The sequence below is a fragment of the Staurois parvus genome, unplaced genomic scaffold, assembly GCF_062004578.1.
Source record: "Staurois parvus isolate SC_StPar_1 unplaced genomic scaffold, SC_StPar_1.0 ptg000013l, whole genome shotgun sequence".
Classification (NCBI taxonomy): Eukaryota; Metazoa; Chordata; class Amphibia; order Anura; family Ranidae; genus Staurois; species Staurois parvus.
The window spans coordinates 16733978-16751619 of NW_028317809.1; the positions used below are offsets into that span (position 1 = coordinate 16733978).

The following is a 17642-nucleotide window of genomic DNA, read 5'->3' on the forward strand; positions in this document are numbered from 1 at the left end:
ATGGGGGATGAATTACTATATGGGGGATGAATTACTATGGGGGATGAATTACTATGGGAAATGAATTACTATATGGGGGATGAATTACTATGGGGGATGAATTACTATATGGGGGATGAATTACTATGGGGGATGAATTACTATATGGGGGATGAATTACTATAGGGGGGATGAATTACTATGGAGGATGAATTACTATATGGGGGATGAATTACTATGGGGGATGAATTACTATGGGGGATGAATTGCTATATGGGGGATGAATTACTATAGGGGGGATGAATTACTATATGGGGGATGAATTACTATATGGGGGATGAATTACTATGGGGGATGAATTACTATATGGGGGATGAATTACTATAGGGGGGATGAATTACTATGGGGGATGAATTACTATATGGGGGATGAATTACTATATGGAGGATGAATTACTATGGGGGATGAATTACTATAAAACAGTGGTTCTTAACCTGGGTTCGATCGAACCCCAGGGGTTCAGTGAGTCAGTCTCGCGGGTTCGGCAGAGGTGAAGACCCACACCCGACTCATATGATTCGTGCAGTAAATATTCATTATTATGTTTTTGTTTTTGTGTGAAAATCATGTTTTAATGGTTTTGTTCTTTGTTCTTAACGGTTTTGTTCATTTTGTGCACCTATGTATAAATATATACCTATGTTTTGAATTTTAAAAATCATATTTTTTTTTTCCAATTAAGAAGGGTTCGGTGAATGCGCATATGAAACTGGTGGGGTTCAGTACCTCCAACAAGGTTAAGAACCACTGTCTTAGAGGCTTGTCAACTCTTTGAACGGGACCAAACCCTTTATACATCATCCGTTTACTAATATGCTTCAATGACTCATATAGGGTCTGGCCCATAATGGAAATTGTTTTATGCTACTCCATGTTTATTGAGCCTATGAGTTAATGCGCATTCATGGTTTAGGTCCTCATGGGATCCCACACTCTGGTATAAGGGCTACCTTGATTTGTATATATTACACTACTAGGTAGCAAATTGCCGCGGTATGCCGCTTTTATATGAGTACAAATAAGCGACCAGATGTGTATATTTGTATTTACTTTTGAATGTTATGTTTGTTTTGTGCATTCATGTTGTTTATACAAATTGAACTCACAATGTAAGTTATCTACGTCCACACTGAAATTCCACTCCAAAATAAAGTAATAATATGAATAAAATTGATGTTTTAAGATACTTGGTATCAAGGATTGATTTTTTTAGAATCTCTAGCTAATATGATATCTACCACCATAGTAACTACTTTTTGCCCACCTTTTAAGCAGTTCTCTTTTCAAGGTTGTACCTTGGTTATGGTGACAGCGCTTGCAATTAAGCGATAAAATATGCTGGTATATATTTACATTTGCCTTAATTATTATTATTGTAATATGTAAACATTGCAGCCAAATTGTTAGGATCTTATCTGAAATGTAAAAATTATTGTGGTCGGTAACAGGAAGGAAAGCACAACTAGTTAATGACCATGATCATTTGGATCTTTTACCACTAGAGAATAAAAGAGTGTTCTATTTATATAATATAATGGGATTTATCATCACTATATTACTTTTTACAAACCTTATAGTTAACCTACCTAATAATCCAACTGTCCCTGGAAATGGTTTTGTATTACTGGAATTTGATGTTTAGCTTTACGTTAAAGATATGCTAATAATGACCCTTTAACCTACATGATCATATTTGCATATTGATGTTAATTAAAATTAATTACATCATTAAAATTTAATTAAATCAGCTCTGCTGATTTCTTTCATCCAATCATGTGCAAGCAAAAACACTTTTTTTTAAATTTTCCTTGCATGTTTTCCTCAGATCTAGAGAAAATGCACTTTCAGTGCACTTCTGAGTGCACTTGGAGTGCATGTGCAGTGCACAGCCTGTTTGCCTTTAGCAAATCAACTCCTATAAGTATTGCCTGCACTTATGTATTAAAAAGTCAATAAATATGTAGGCCACTACTCTCGATGTTAGTCAGAGTCCGACTCTACAGTCACTTTCATTTAGACCTTGGATGTTTGTTACAGCATACAATAGGACAATTTGTAAATTGTCCCTGTCAGCCACTCCAATCGACAGTTACTCAATATGAGGGCCTACGGTATGTTGACCCACATCAGGCCACTTTTCTTTTTAACAGCATTACCCCACTAATATGCCTCTCTGCTCAGGCTCTCCAAGAGGTGGCTTCTCCAATGTTGTCACAAAAGTTAAAAATATGAGGACACGTTTAGTCTACAACTCCTCTAGTCTCTCCTAAGTTAGCATGTATACAGTAGCATTACCAAAAAAGGAATACATTTATTTCAACTTGCATTTATAAATCCAAATGCATCTCTGTGTAACTGGAAGGCTAAGCAGACTTATATCTTTCTTACCTATATTCTTCCTGAAGAGGTCCAGTAACATTGGATAAAAACAAAAGTATTCAAAGGGAAACCAAAATTATATTAATATTTCAAAGATTTTTGCATTACATTGTTTCACTGCTTCCCTGTGTATTTGATATTGGACGTTGGTTTTGAAATTGATGAAATAGAATAAAAAGACAGATGTGAAACTCGGCATTTGCTTTATGAACTGTGGAGAGCTAAACACACAAAAGACCAATTAAAAATTAGAGAGATACAGTGGCAAGTTAAACATTTTGCAAGAGAAGTTATACTTTCTTTTTCATGATAATTTGCATGCACAATCTCATTGCTACATATCTACTACTCATCTACTGTGCAGATGGTCAGGTACAAAATGAACTCATGTTTGTATTCTTTGAGTAATAAAATGCATCAACCACTTAGTACGTTGGAAGACACTTGCATGTACTCTAAAGTAACAAATTCTTCACTTTTTAATGTAAATGAATGCTAAAATTGTTTTTGCATTGGATGATGTAAATACCTAGAAAGTTAATTCAGAGCATTGCAACTACAGTAGGTACAGATTTGTAGTAAATTAAAATAGTGTGGCATGTAGTGCATAGTACAGAAGATCATAATTATTTATTAGTTTCTCTTATATGTTGATGGTATAATCTTCTTTATATTTACCAACAACTAAGAAGTATGAATGCCCACTTTAATGGATTTACATTAAAAGGAAGTTTTGCTTTTGCACAACATAATTAATGGTAACTATAAAGAAGACTGTAGATTATAAATTCGGATTTTAACATACAGTGGAGCAAAAAAGTATTTAGTCAGCCACCAATTGTGCAAATTCTCCCACTTAAAAAGATGAGAGAGGCCTGTAATTGGCATCATAGGTAGACCTCAACTATGAGAGACAAAATGAGAAAAAAAATCCAGACAATCACATTGGCTGATTTGGAAAGAATTTATTTGCTAATTATGGTGGAAAATAAGTATTTGGTCACCTACAAACAAGCAAGATTTCTGGATCTCACAGACCTGTACCTTCTTCTTTAAGAGGCTCCTCTGTCCTGCACTCATTACCTGTATCAATGCACCTGTTTAAACTTGTTATCAGTATAAAAGACACCTGTCCACAACCTCAAACAGTCACACTCCAAACTCCACTATGGTGCAGACCAAAGAGCTGTCGAAGGACACCAGAAACAAAATTGTAGACCTGCACCAGGCTGGGTAGACTGAATCTGCAATAGGCAAGCAGCTTGGTGTGAACAAATCAACTGTGGGAGCAATAATTAGAAAATGGAAGACATACAAGACCACTGATAATCTCCCTCGATCTGGGGCTCCACGCAAGATCTCACCCCGTGGGGTCAAAATGATCACAAAAACGGTGAGCAAAAATCCCAGGACCACACGGGGGGACCTAGTGAATGACCTGCAGAGAGCTGGGACTAATGTAACAAAGGCTGCCATCAGTAACACACTATGCCGCCAGGGACTCAGATCCTGCAGTGCCAGACGTGTCCCCCTGCTTAAGCCAGTACATGTCTGGGCCCGTCTGAAGTTTGCTAGAGAGCATTTGGATGATCCAGAAGAGGATTGGGAGAATGTCACATGGTCAGATGAAACCAAAATAGAACTGTTTGGTAGAAACACAACTCGTCGTGTATGGAGGAGAGAGAATGCTGAGTTGCATCCAAAGAAAACCATACCTACTGTGAAGCATGGAAGTGGCAACATCATGCTTTGGGGCTGTTTCTCCGCAAAGGGACCAGGACGACTGATCCATGTACAGGACAAAATGAATGGGCCATGTATCGTGAGATTTTGAGTGCAAACCCCCTTCCATCAGCAAGGGCATTGAAGATGAAACGTGGCTGGGTCTTCCAACATGACAATGATCCCAAACATACCGCTAAGGCAACGAAGGAGTGGCTTCGTAAGAAGCATTTCAAGGTCCTGGAGTGGCCTACTCCAGGACCTTGAAATGCTTCTTACGAAGCCACTCCAGATCTCAACTCCATAGAAAACCTTTGGAGGGAGTTGAAAGTCCGTGTTGCCCAGCGACAGCCCCAAAACATCACTGCTCTAGAGGAGATCTGCATGGAGGAATGGGCCAACATACCAGCAACAGTGTGTGCCAACCTTGTGAAGACTTACAGGAAATGTTTGACCTCTGTCATTGCCAACAAAGGATATATAACAAAGTATTGAGATGAACTTTTGATATTGATCAAATACTTATTTTCCACCATAATTTGCAAATAAATTCTTTCCAAATCAGCCAATGTGATTGTCTCATAGTTGAGGTCTACCTATGATGCCAATTACAGGCCTCTCTCATCTTTTTAAGTGGGAGAACTTGCACAATTGGTGGCTGACTAAATACTTTTTTGCCCCACTCTATGTGGCAAGATAGCATCTCTTTATAAATGTTTTTTTTTACATGCAAATTTTTTTTCTAGTTATGTTTGACATTCATTTAGTATTAATTAAAGCCTCTTTAAAACAGCATCTTTATATGAAAGGGTACCATAATACCCTAATTAGCACCCTGTTTTTCCAGAGCTTGCTGGACCTGTGTAGGTTTCTTATTATTAGTAGGGACAAAGAAATTCCTTGCAAACCTCTCTAAACTGAGCAATAGCATATGTTGGCTACCATTTAATAGCAGCAACAGTCTAATGAACAGTGTGTTTTGAGGCTAGATTAACCATTCTCCTGCCTTACAAGATCACCTTAATGTGTTGGGCTATGGATGCAAATTCTACTAAAGAGTACTATAAATTTAGATTGGGCTATGTTTTTTGGCCTAAAGTATATATAATCTCTTACCTTGTAAAACAATCCATTCAGTTTAAAAGAAAAGCAAGGTCAAACATTTGTGTATAGATATAAAAAATTGTTTGATTAGAAAAAATTTCACTCTTTTTTCATTTATAGCGCAAAAATGAAAAACCCTATGGTGATCAAATAGTACCAAAAGAAAGCCCTATTTGTGTGAAAAAAATGTCATTTGTGTACAGCATTTCATGACCATGCAATTGTCAGTTAAAGTAACACAGTTCCAAAATGCAGAAGGGGGGGGGGGGTATTGTTAAATCTTCCGGATCAGCTTTTATTTATTCATGTAAAACCTTTATCCCAAAAGGAAAAATAAAAGTTTGCTGTTTATAAAGTGTTTTAAAGTGTTAGCTGGAGTTTGGCTTCAATTTGTTATTTGTATTCTGCTAATACATTTAACACTGCCATTCCCCAAGAATGTCAGTGCTGCTGTGTCCTGTACTCATTTCTCCAGAGTGATGTCTCACTAAGGCCTGGTTCACACCAATGCAATTTGCGTTTTGCTTAAGTCTGTTAAACCAAAAACGCAACGTTTTCCGTTTAAAAAGTCCCTGACCCTTTTTAAAAACGCTGCGGCTGAAAAACGCATAGATGTGACCGTTTCCCATCGGAAACTACGTTAAGTGGACTGTAGTGCATTTCTGCAAAAGCACTAAAAAACGTGTTGGAGTGAACCTGGCATAATAGAGGAGATGTGTTACTGGCCAGATTACCAGGTGAATACAGAGGGAAAAAAGTCATAGAATTAAAACTGATGCAGCCACCACATCTAATGATTGGTAAGCTACAATTTAATACATTTTTGGTTTGGGATTTAATACCGCTTTAAAGTATTGTAGGAATAAGTTATGTTTACCACCACTTCTTTTGTCAACTTTGAGAAAACTGAATCAAAATCTCCTAATATATGGCAAAGGTGTAATATATACAGTTGCAAGAAAAAGTCTGTGAACCCCTTGGGATTACGTGGAGTTTTGCATGAATTGGGCATAAAATGTGCTCTGAACGTCATCTAAGTCACAACAATAGAAGAACACAGTCTGCTGAACATAATACTACACAAACATTAGATGTTGCCATGGTTTAATTGCACATAACATGTAAACATTCACAGTGCAGGGAGGAAAAAGTATGTGAGGCCCTAGCTTAATGACTTCTCCCAGAGCTAATTGGAGCCAGGAGTGAGCCAACCTTGACTCCAATCAGTGTGATGATATTGGATGTGTTGCTGACAGCTGTCCTGCCCTTAAAAAACACCCACCTGTTTTGGGTTTACTGGTTTCAAGAAGCACTGTCTGATGTGAACCATGCCTCGCAGAAAAGAGCTCTCAGAAGACCTACGATCAAGAATTGTTGACTTGCATGAAGCTGGAAAGGGTTACAAAAGTATCTCCAAAAGCGTTGATGTTCATGTGTCCACGGTAAGACAGACTGTCTACAAATGGAGAAAGTTTAGCACTGTTGCTACTCTCCCTAGGCATGTTTGTCCTGTAAAAATGACTGCAAGAGCACAGCGCAGAATGCTGCATGAGGTAAAGAAGAATCCCAGAGTGTCAGCTAAAGACCTACAGAAATCTCTGACACATGCTAACATTTTTGTTGACACATCTACAATAAGGAAAACATTAAACAAGAATGGAGTACATTAGAGGACACCACGGAGGAAGCCATTGCTGTCCAAAAAGAATATTGCAGCACGTTTGAAATTTGCAAAAGAGCACCTGGATTTTCCACAGCACTACTGGCAAAATATACTGTGGACAGATGAAACCAAGATTGAGTTGTTTGGGAAGGACACACAACACTATGTGTGGAGAAAAAAAGGCACAGCACACCAACATCAAAACCTCATCCCCACTGTAAAACATGGTGGAGGGAGCATCATGGTTTGGGGCTGCTTTGCTGCCTCAGGGCCTGGACGGATTGTTGTCATTGATGGGAAAATTAATTCCAGAGTTTATCAAGACATTTTGTAGGAAAACGTACGACCATCTGTCCGCCAACTGAAGCTCCGCAGAGGATGGGTGATGCAACAGGACAATGACCCAAAGCATACAAGTAATTCAACAAAACAATGGCTGCAACAGCACAGAATACGCCTTCTGGAGTGGCCCAGTCAGAGTCCTGACCTCAACCCGATTGAAATGCTGTGGCATGAGGTTAAGAGAGCGATTCACACCATACATCCCAAGAATATTGCTATACTGAAACAGTTTTGTGAAGAGGAGTGGTCCAAAATTACTCCAGATCGCTGTGCAGGTCTGATCTGCAACTACAGGAAACGTTTGGTTGAGGTTATTGCTGCCAAAGGAGGGCAACCAGTTATTAAGTCCAAAGATTCACATAATTTTTCCTCCCTGCTCTGTGAATGTTTACATGTTATGTGCAATTAAACCATGGCAACATCTAATGTTTGTGTAGTATTGTGTTCAGCAGACTGTGTTCTTCTATTGTTGTGACTTAGATGATGTTCAGAGCACATGTTATGCCCAATTCATGCAAAACTCCATGTAATCCCAAGGGGTTCACATACTTTTTCTTGCAACTGTATGCTGACTTATGCTGGTGAAAGCACTGTAGTTTAAAGTGCTGCTAAAGGCAAAAGGGTTTTTAATTAAAATAATAAACATGTTATATTTACATGCTCTGTGCGAAGTTTTGCACAGAGCAGCCCAGGGCCTCCCCTTTTGGGGTCCTCCACTGACAATCTTCCTTCTCTTCTCCATGAGCTCCATAGCAAGCCACTTGCTATGGGGGAACACAGTGCATGTTCCTCCCGAGTTGTGTGTTTTTATGGAGCTGTGCTGTATAGACGCACACATCAGGACTTAGCTCGGCTCCCCATTTCCTCCTCACAGAATTTGATTGACAGCAGTTGGAGAAAAAGTCCCTGTGTGAAGAGGAAGAAAGGGGGGCGCGAAGAGATGTTGGTCAATTGAGGTAAGTATTTAGGGAGGTGGGGGAGGCAGCTAGCTGTAAAACGTTTTTTACCTTAAAGTGTTACTAAACCCAGGACCCTGCATTTACTATATCTGGTCTCCCACAGTACACAGAGCATGAAATTGCAATTATTTTATTAAATATAAACTTCTAAATATCTTTTCTCACTGGCAGTATATAGTAGTCTTGTGTCTTCTATAAGTGTTCATCAGAGCACTGGTAAGGCTTGACTTCTGTTTGGACAATGCTGATCACATGCACTCTTCCAAGAAAAAAAAAACCTATCTAGCAATACACACTAAACTGAGCATGTGCATATGGTTATGGGTTCAGTCTGTCTTATCAGGAAATAAGATGTGGACATTTGAACAAAAGGAGGGGCAGAGAAAACAGGATCAAACAGCCTTTTTACACAATGCAGAGGATTAACTCCTTAGGTTCCACAGTGAGTATAACAAACATGCTATACTGATTTTACTGGTGTGGGTTTAGTAACACTTTAAAGCAGGGAATGCATTAAGTTAAAAAAACATTTTGGCTTTAGAACCGCTTTAATGACCTAAAGCAACCACTGCAATTACTGTAGATATATTAGATATATAAGTGGGAAAGCATATTTATCAACATACACATATGTTGATAAATAAATAAAAAAATCATGTTTCAATTGGTTGTGGGGATTTGAAAAGAAAGGTTTGACTCCCTGCAGTAGGTAAAGTTAAGTCAAGGCTTGTTTGTTCCATCTACCTTTGTTGTCCATTATGTCTCTTTTCCAGTGTATAAACACCAGCGCCTTTTTGTATTCACACACTTTTATGTAGGATGTTTGCTCAAGGTGAGTTTGAATCAATTCCTGTCATAAGTAGATGATTTGATATCCTTATATTTACTGCTTAAAAGCCTGAAGGTATCATATGTGATTCAATCATTTCATAATAAAAGGGCACAATAACCTTCAGCCAATTTGCTTGGAGATGAGGTTAATGTTTCATTCACAACTTTAATTTCAATATGCTATTGCTGGAAAATTACTAAATAGGAAAAAAAAACACTTGAATTTGAACAAGTTGGGTAGTAAATGCATTAATTAATGTATATTTAAAGCAGAACTTTACCCATAGCAGTTTGATAACAATTAATGTTCTTTAACAAAAGAACACACATTTCACATTATGCTACCAAAATTAGTGAGTGCTTGAACACCTTCCCGCCCGGCCTATAGATTGACGGCCGGGCAGAACACTCGCCGTTGTGACTGGGCATCATATATGAGGTCCTGTCAAAACGAGCCGTTCGCGTGGCCGCGTAGCGTCACGATCTGTCACCGGCTATGTCAACGGAACACAGCCGATGACATATCACTACATCGGCCTGTTGCCAGTGTCATGTGACCACTATGACCAATCACAGCAGATCACATGTTAATTGTATACAATGGATGACTTCTTGTCATGCCATCCATTGTATACAATTATGTTGTTAGCTATGACTGGTCAAAGCAGTCACATGATACAGACAGGGCCATTCACAGCCCATCTGTATCATATAATCAGCTTTGCCCAATCACAGCTAATCACAACAAAAGACTGAATGAATCAGTTTCATTCAGTAACAATGATTGCAAATATCAATGAAATACACTGGTATTAGCAATCATAATGTGTTTAAAAAAAGAGAAAAATCCTGATCACTTGCCCAGAGTAGTTCAATGTTACTATGGTAACATTGTATTGCTTTGGTCGCAGTGTGTTGAAAAAAAAAAGTAAAAAAAAGAAAAAAATAATAGAAAATCTGAAAAAAAAATACAAATTAAATTATTATTCTTTTTATTACTTTCACAAAAGAAATGTAGCAGAATACATTTTGACCTAAATGTATAAAGAAATGTTATTTATTTGCAAAATTTTATACCAGAAATGAAGAAAAGTGTGTTTTTTTTTCAAAAGTTTCAGGTGTTTTTTGTTTTATTTAGCAAAAAATAAAAAACACAGTGGTGATTAAATACCACCAAAAAGTGAAAAAAATGATAAAATTTTCATATGGGTACAGTGTTGCACGACCAGACAATTGTTATTCAAAGTGCGACAGCGCTGAAAGCTGAAAATTGGCCTGGGCAGGAAGGGGGTATAAGTGCCTGGTATTGAAGTGGATAAATTACCTCCAGTATTGCTCCTGTTTCTTTTTTCTGGAAGGTGGCATTTTGTTTGCTAAAAAATAAACTTTGCAGTTTCGACCAAAGTTGGATAATGCCCTTGCCCTAGCGCTAGGCCATATACATGCCTCCCAAAGTCTGGCTGAAAAACTGCCTGGGATGGCACCCCCCCCATCGTGTTTTATTGCTAGGAGGTTGCCAAGACACTGTAAACCACTATTGCACACCCTCATCATCACAGGAACAAGCTCTCAAACCCCCATACACACACAGTTCACTGTCTCCTCTGTCACAGCATTGCTAAGCTCAGATCTTCTACAAAGGGGGGGGGGGGGAGAGAGAGCATGTGTGAGGGAGTTTGAGTTGGAGAAAGAGCTCATTCCTGTGAGAGTGAAGGTGAGCAGTAATTGCTGGTAGTTTTTTTTTTTTTTTTTGCAACATCCTACCAACAAAGCAGGACTGGGGAATTCCATCTCTGGGAGTATTTCAGCCAGGCCTTGGGGGGTATTTAAACGACCTACAACTATAGCAAGGACATTATTTAGCTTTAGTCAAAGCTGCACAGTTGGTTTACTCTAGAGGTGCCCCTTAGCTGCAGTGGCAGTTTTTTGTAAAGGTGAACTAACCCTTTAAAATCCATTTTTGCGCCATCATTATTAGAATTATAACATATGTGTTTGATTAGTAGTCCAGCACATAGCACTGACTCTTAAAACCTTGAAAATACTAAACTCCTGATATTGCCATCACCTTTTGGATGTACTATATAGCTTTAAATATTTAGAAACATTTGAGACCTTTTGTATTTTTGGTGCTAATATAATGATGGGTAATCCTGCAGACTACATCTGATAATATGCATCGGTAGGTTATTTAGAACTTCAGGATATAACATTAAAAAAATTAGAATGAGTCTTATTTGACAAATACACTCAGTTTTGCAGCAAAGTGTGATAGATGTATTCTGTGTTCACGGCCTGGCTGTTTAATGGATGCATATTGTGGAAAGTACGCAACAGCAACTGTCTAAGTCTCTCATCCGTGGCAAAATACACAGTTGGTATACAGTAAAAATGGTGGGAAGGGAATGATAAGCTGATGACAAACACGTTGTGCACCATAATGTTATACTAGCCTAGATAATTACACCCTAAACGCCTCATTTGACTTCAGTGCACAGGAATGAAAAGATGGTGAAAGCCATAAAACGCATGAACTCTTTATAAGGGCACCTCTGTGCGTGTCTCTCCCAAAATGGCTTCTTAAATGGCTGAATATTTTATGTGAGGTTTTGAAATTAGCATTTTTGATTAACTGCAGCAAAACTGTAGATAGAAGGTAAAACTGATGAAACATTGCAGGGAAAATGGTTGATTTTGTGAATTGAAAACTTTACTTTCCAGAAAATACTTTCTTATGGATGGTTCATGATGTTTCATTGTGGCTTGGATAGTAAACTTTTACCTTTTACCTTGAGTAAACAGTACTGTATCCTGCTTGTCAACTTACCAAGTAAGGGCCCAGCAACTGTTCAGAACACATATACAGTTGTATTTTTGACCAGGTACTGCTTGGACTTTGAAAAAGGGGGCATACACTGAAAGCTTGTACTGAAACATTGTGTTAGTGCAAATAAAAAAGTATCATGGACGGTACTGTTATTTTTGACTATAAACATAAAAACTACAAAAAAAAGTCTATCAGGCTTTAGTTCTGGACTTTTCAAAAAATAGTGACAGTCATTTGAAGATTAAGCCTAGATCAGTGGTATATGAGCGGCTTTTAAGGTCTAAAAATATGCTGTAGATAAACTTGGGGACTACCATGGATGGGTAAAGGGCTAGCAGTTAGTCTGGCATCTTTGGAAAAAGACCTTTCATATTTTCAGTTCAGAAACAATTGTTTTTGTGGCTCACAATGTGAGGGTGTACACAACATCAGTCGGGATGGCACTTGTCATCCAACCCTTGTCTTATATATAAATACATTTATCACTTGAACCTAGCAAACTGATGCAAATGTATGTAGTCTGCTGGTCATTAAATGATGATTTTACGGGCCTATGTATGTAGCTGTACTTTTTAATTTCTGTCTTTGCAGAATGCCACTCCTCGTGTAAAAGCTGCAGTGGAAAAAATCATTTAAATTGTACTGGCTGCACTACTCCAAATGTTCTGCATTATGGGGCATGCTTGTCAGTCTGTCCTGAGGGATTCTACAAAAAGGATACCGTTTGTCATGGTAAGTAATTTCAGAAGCCTTAAGTGAAGCCATGCAACATATTATAATATTTTTATATTTAAAGTCTCGGCTGGATTGAGCCCTCTTTCCAGCCTGACCAAACTTCCCCTGTATGGGCATTCCGTGAATTAAGTAAGTTCCATTTAATTTTTTGTGCAACATTGGTGTCTATGGGCTCCATTCACAGAAGCAGATTGCATGCAATATTTAGGTGTCCAGACACATTTTGCCTAAGTATTGCATGCGATCCTGAAACTGTCAATTCCCTATACCGTTTTGTGGTATTTACCTCAAAACACTCAGTAAATACCGCATTACAAAGGCGTTAAACTCAGTTCACAGAAGAAACGAAATAATTAAATTTTTGCAGTAATTAAGTAGTGGTCCAGGCATTCGATATTTAAGAAATGTAAAAATATAATAGCCAATTTTTATTAGTTTCTGCCTTTTTGGATCAGTTCTCTCAACAGTAATGCATAGAAATTTAAATTGAGGTTGATTTAGTAAAGAAAAAACTTTTTTTTAGTCTTGGATAGAGTGGAGGTGGTTTAAAACACCTGTCAGGTTTATATTGTTGTCTGTGCCTCCATTAGACTGTCTGGGGTTGTCCCCAGAAAAGTAATAGAGGGGACATCTTCCAATGAAGACACAAATGGCAATAAATTTAAAAAAAAGAGCTGACAAGGGTTTATAACTCTCCCTTATTCTATCCAAAATGAAAAAAAAAACTTAGCCTTTAGTTCTACTTTAAGGCAAAAAGTCTTTTTTGTGAATATACAAAAATATACATCATTTGCTTCAAAAACCTCCCAGTCACGCCAAACAATGTCCATGTGTGTAACCAGGCATGTCACAATGGTCTAATCCCTTGTAAAAACATATATGTAGTGGGGATACTTTACTTGTTATCACAATTATTTTTAGAGATTTCTTCCAACTGACAAGTTCCCACTGACATCATAGATCTTATAACTATAAAGGGGAGATTCTTCCCAGTGACCACAAGTGTAAGGAGCATTCTTCCCACTGACCATCACACTAATGTTTCATGAGTTATAGATATAGTAATTTTTAGGGGTTTCCTGAGACTGGAAAGTTGTTTCAAGGGTTCCTCTGTGTTGAAAAGGTTGAGAAAGGCTGCTTGAAAGTGTAACTAAAGGCAAAATGTTCTTTTTCATTTTGGATAGAGTAATGGAGAGTTAGAATCCCTGTCAGCTCTTTTTTTTTAATTTATTGCCATCGGTGTCCCCAGTGGAAGATGTCCCCTATATTACTTTTGTGGGGACAACCCAAAATTTGGGAATTTCTTTTCATTTTACTTTCAATGATAAAAGTAAGCAGGACAAATAAAGAGGGTGAATCTTCCTAATGGGGGCACAGACAGCAATAAAAACCTAATAGGTGTTCTAATACCTCTCCACCCTATCCAAAACAAAAAAAAAATGTTTCCTTTAGTTTTACTTTAAGTAAATACAAAATGTCTTTATAAATACCAAAAATTGCAAGAAAATAGTATCAAAAATCACACACATTTATAAATACCCTTCTTCCACCAATAAAAAAAGACTGCATTGTAGAAGAAAGGTATTTATATATTGTGTGATTTTTAAAAAATTTTTCATTCGATATTTGACATTTATTAAAATATTTTGTATTTACTTCATTTAACATAGTTATTTTGATACACCACGTGTGTGTTGTGAAAACATCTTCCCTTTGACTGATATTTCAGTCACCTTTTTTCTTTTGTATTAATACATATGCTACAAGGACCACTCGAGTTGGCATATTTCTACGGGTTTAAACCATTTTACCTCTTTATTAGCAATAAATCCTGATAGAGGTTCTAATTCTTCTCCACTATATCCATCCCACTGTGAATACAAAAAAAAAATGTTTAAAAAGCACGGAGCCTTTTTTTTTTACTATATTTCTTAGAGTACCACGATACGATATGATACGATACGATAAGATGCCACTTTGTGAATGGAGCCCAATATTTGTATAAACAATAGTGAAAAGTAAATTTAGTAATCAATATATTATTCATCATAATGTGTGTTTTTTTCAGCAAGTTATAAAAACAAGGGAACCTAGGACTGATTCGGCATTTATAGTTTTGAAGAACTTGGGAAGCAGCCATGGCTTTTTATTTGTTTTGAACCATACCACACGTCAGTGTCTGCCACCTATATTTAAAAATTATCCATTGTGCTCCCATCCATTTGGCTACAACAGCTTCAGATAAAGTATGATGAAGAAGAGCACTGTGCAAGCAAACATCAGCTGTGGCCAGCCAGAGCTGCTTTAGTGCCGGTTCATATATATGCAGATTGCATGTGGTTTGAACCGCATTCAATCAACATGATGTGAAAAAACATTGCTTCCTATGGTGCCTGTTCATATATGTCCAGTGCACTGGCGGATTCAGTGCAGTTTTAAAAAGAGCCATGACTGATTTCTGAGCAGTGCGATCCAGTTCAGGTGTGGATTACAGGATGTTGACTTCTATGGGAACCGTTTCTAAACTGCATATGTGTGAACAAGATAAGATCTTGACTTAATCCTGTCCTGAACCTGATGTAAACCTGACATGAACCAGTGAACAACTTCAGTATCATTTAGCTGTGAAACCTGAGGTTCAATCTGCACCACACATGTGTGAATCAGCTCTAAGGCTCCAGAACAACACATACAAGTAGCTCAAACCATAGAAATACATCACAAAGCACCACGCACAAACCGAATAAGTGTTCAAGATCAATTTAATTATTAAAAACATCATATAAAAATATGCAACGTATTTTGGAAGCCAGTATTATACTCTGCTCATGGAATAACAATGTGACAACTGGTTGCTGAGCAGCAATAGATGCATCAATTGCTGCTCAGCAGCTAGTTGTCACGTTACTTCATGTGTTGAGCTCTGTTATCCTGTGTTAGGCTTTTATGAAAGGGCAGTGTTGCCTCCGAGAAGCGGTGCCTGTTTTTATATAACTTATTTAACCTCCCTAGCGGTATGATCATTTCATATTTTTGGTGCTGAAAGCGGTACAATTATTTTGCATGGAAATATGTAGTTTTTTTATTGTAGGCTGTAATTTTTAGGAATAACTCACTGAAATCTGTCTGAACAAGATTCTAAATCATACATTTAATTCAATAATATAATCAAACCAAAAACACTGAAATTTGAAATATAGCGCCAAGTTCGCACATCGCTGAGCAAAGTCGCAGAATCGTTTTCAGTGTTTGATGACGAATTTCTCCACGAATCATTATCACTCAATTCTGCAAGTGGTTCTGATTTACTATCGCTGTTCTCTAGCTGATCTAAACCCGCTTTTGACCTAAAGGGACACTTTTTGGACGCCATGGACATTTCTAAGTTTCCAGGCAGAAAGAACAATCAAAATGCAGACAGGGGACAGGACAAACCACTAGGGACAAAATGTATGTGAAATGGGTTGAAACAGCAATGTTTTACCATGTAAAATTGTTTTGAAAAAAATGACATTTTTTTAAAATGTTCAAATTTCTCGCCGCTGGCGGCGCCCGTACGTCCCGACGTCACAGGGACCGGAACACAGGAGCCGGATGCCGGCATCAGCCGGAGGAGATGGCCGGGGACGCCGCAGGGGACATATCGCGGGAGCGAAGGACAAGGTAAGTGCTGCAGGGACTCCCTATGCAGCGCTGCATGGTAAGCCCGAGTGTAGCTCGGGGTTACCGCTTTTGGTACAGACATTTTACCCCGAGCTACACTCAGGAATACCGTTAGGGAGGTTAATAAGTATTACAATTATCTTGGACCATTTCATCTGGTTTTAGTCTGGTGCTCCTTTCTGTATTTCTATGTTTAGAGCTTTAGAGGCAGTCTTGCTCTCTTGTTTACATAGCTGCTAGTACAAGCACTGTAGAAGCAGAACTTCGGCTGTAATCAGGTAGTCATGATCTGTATACCTAGCTGCGAGCACCTTTACTCTTCTTCTAGTCACTTTGGCATTCCTCAGTGGTTAGAGGAAATTCCATTTTAAAGATAACTTGAGTGTATACTCAAGATGTAAGCGCTCTCCTGGTTTCGTGAATAGAATTGGCAGTTCACAGTGCATTTTACTTTCTGGCGTTCCTCTTTATGTACACAAAGTAAAACCTGCAAGTATATTTGTTTCACCTACGTTAATTACAAAATCTTTAAACAATGGAAAATAGATTAATAGTAAGTAACTATATTTTTACCAAGACATTGAATTCTTATGAATCTTTATTTATGCATGTTCACCTGTTACTTTTGCTAAAAACATCCTGCTGTTCTATTTTATCTGGTACTGGGTTATTGAACAATCAACTTTATGAATAGCATAGCATGGGCATTGTTTGTAATGTTTTATGGTGTACTATTACTCACCACAGTTTTTTCTCCATTGCTGCAGCATGCCACCCATCATGTAAGGAGTGCAGTGGTTCTTCTGATGCTGAATGTCTAACTTGCCACCCTCATGCTAGTCTTAGTGCTGGTAGCTGCAAAACCTCATGTTCTGATGGACAGTACCTTAACCTAGTAGGCTATTGTGTTGGTAAGTGTTATTTCTCATATATCTCTTTAGTCAATAAGACCATCAATTGCAAACAAAAGTGTATTTTAGTTTTGCAAGGTTGCTTGCCTGACAGCTTCTCAGAAGCAAGTTATTTCCACCAGAATCCCCACTTATGGTTGATTACTACTTTTCATTACAAAAACAACTGATGCTATCATTTGCAGGATTCTTCATAATTAAGGATAGAAAAGCCCACTTGCCTCTCAAGAGCAACGTTTTTATTATAGCTTAGTGGAAGGAGATGGAGACATAACCACTGCAAGGGAAAAGAAGCAGTTGAATATTAAATAATTCAACTGTCTGTTTGCCATTTAAAGTAAATCTATCAGTGCGCATGCGTGGGCGGCCGGTTTCCATGTCCCGGGACTAGCTCCGCACACCCCCCAGCACTAAGAATGGCCCATACAGGGCACCGAACCCCCACTGCTCCCGGGACTCACCCCGGA

General features: G+C 38.1%; 1 protein-coding gene across 1 annotated transcript in view; it reads left to right on the top strand.

Annotated features, from left to right (window-relative positions):
* FRAS1 (Fraser extracellular matrix complex subunit 1) overlaps positions 1 to 17642 on the top strand; it is a 680896-nt gene that overhangs the window by 344146 nt on the left and 319108 nt on the right. Inside the window, exons 19-20 of the mRNA XM_089676214.1 lie at positions 12458 to 12598; positions 17032 to 17175. Of these exons, the coding sequence (XP_089532340.1) occupies positions 12458 to 12598; positions 17032 to 17175 (285 nt within the window). The remainder of the gene's footprint in view (positions 1 to 12457; positions 12599 to 17031; positions 17176 to 17642) is intronic.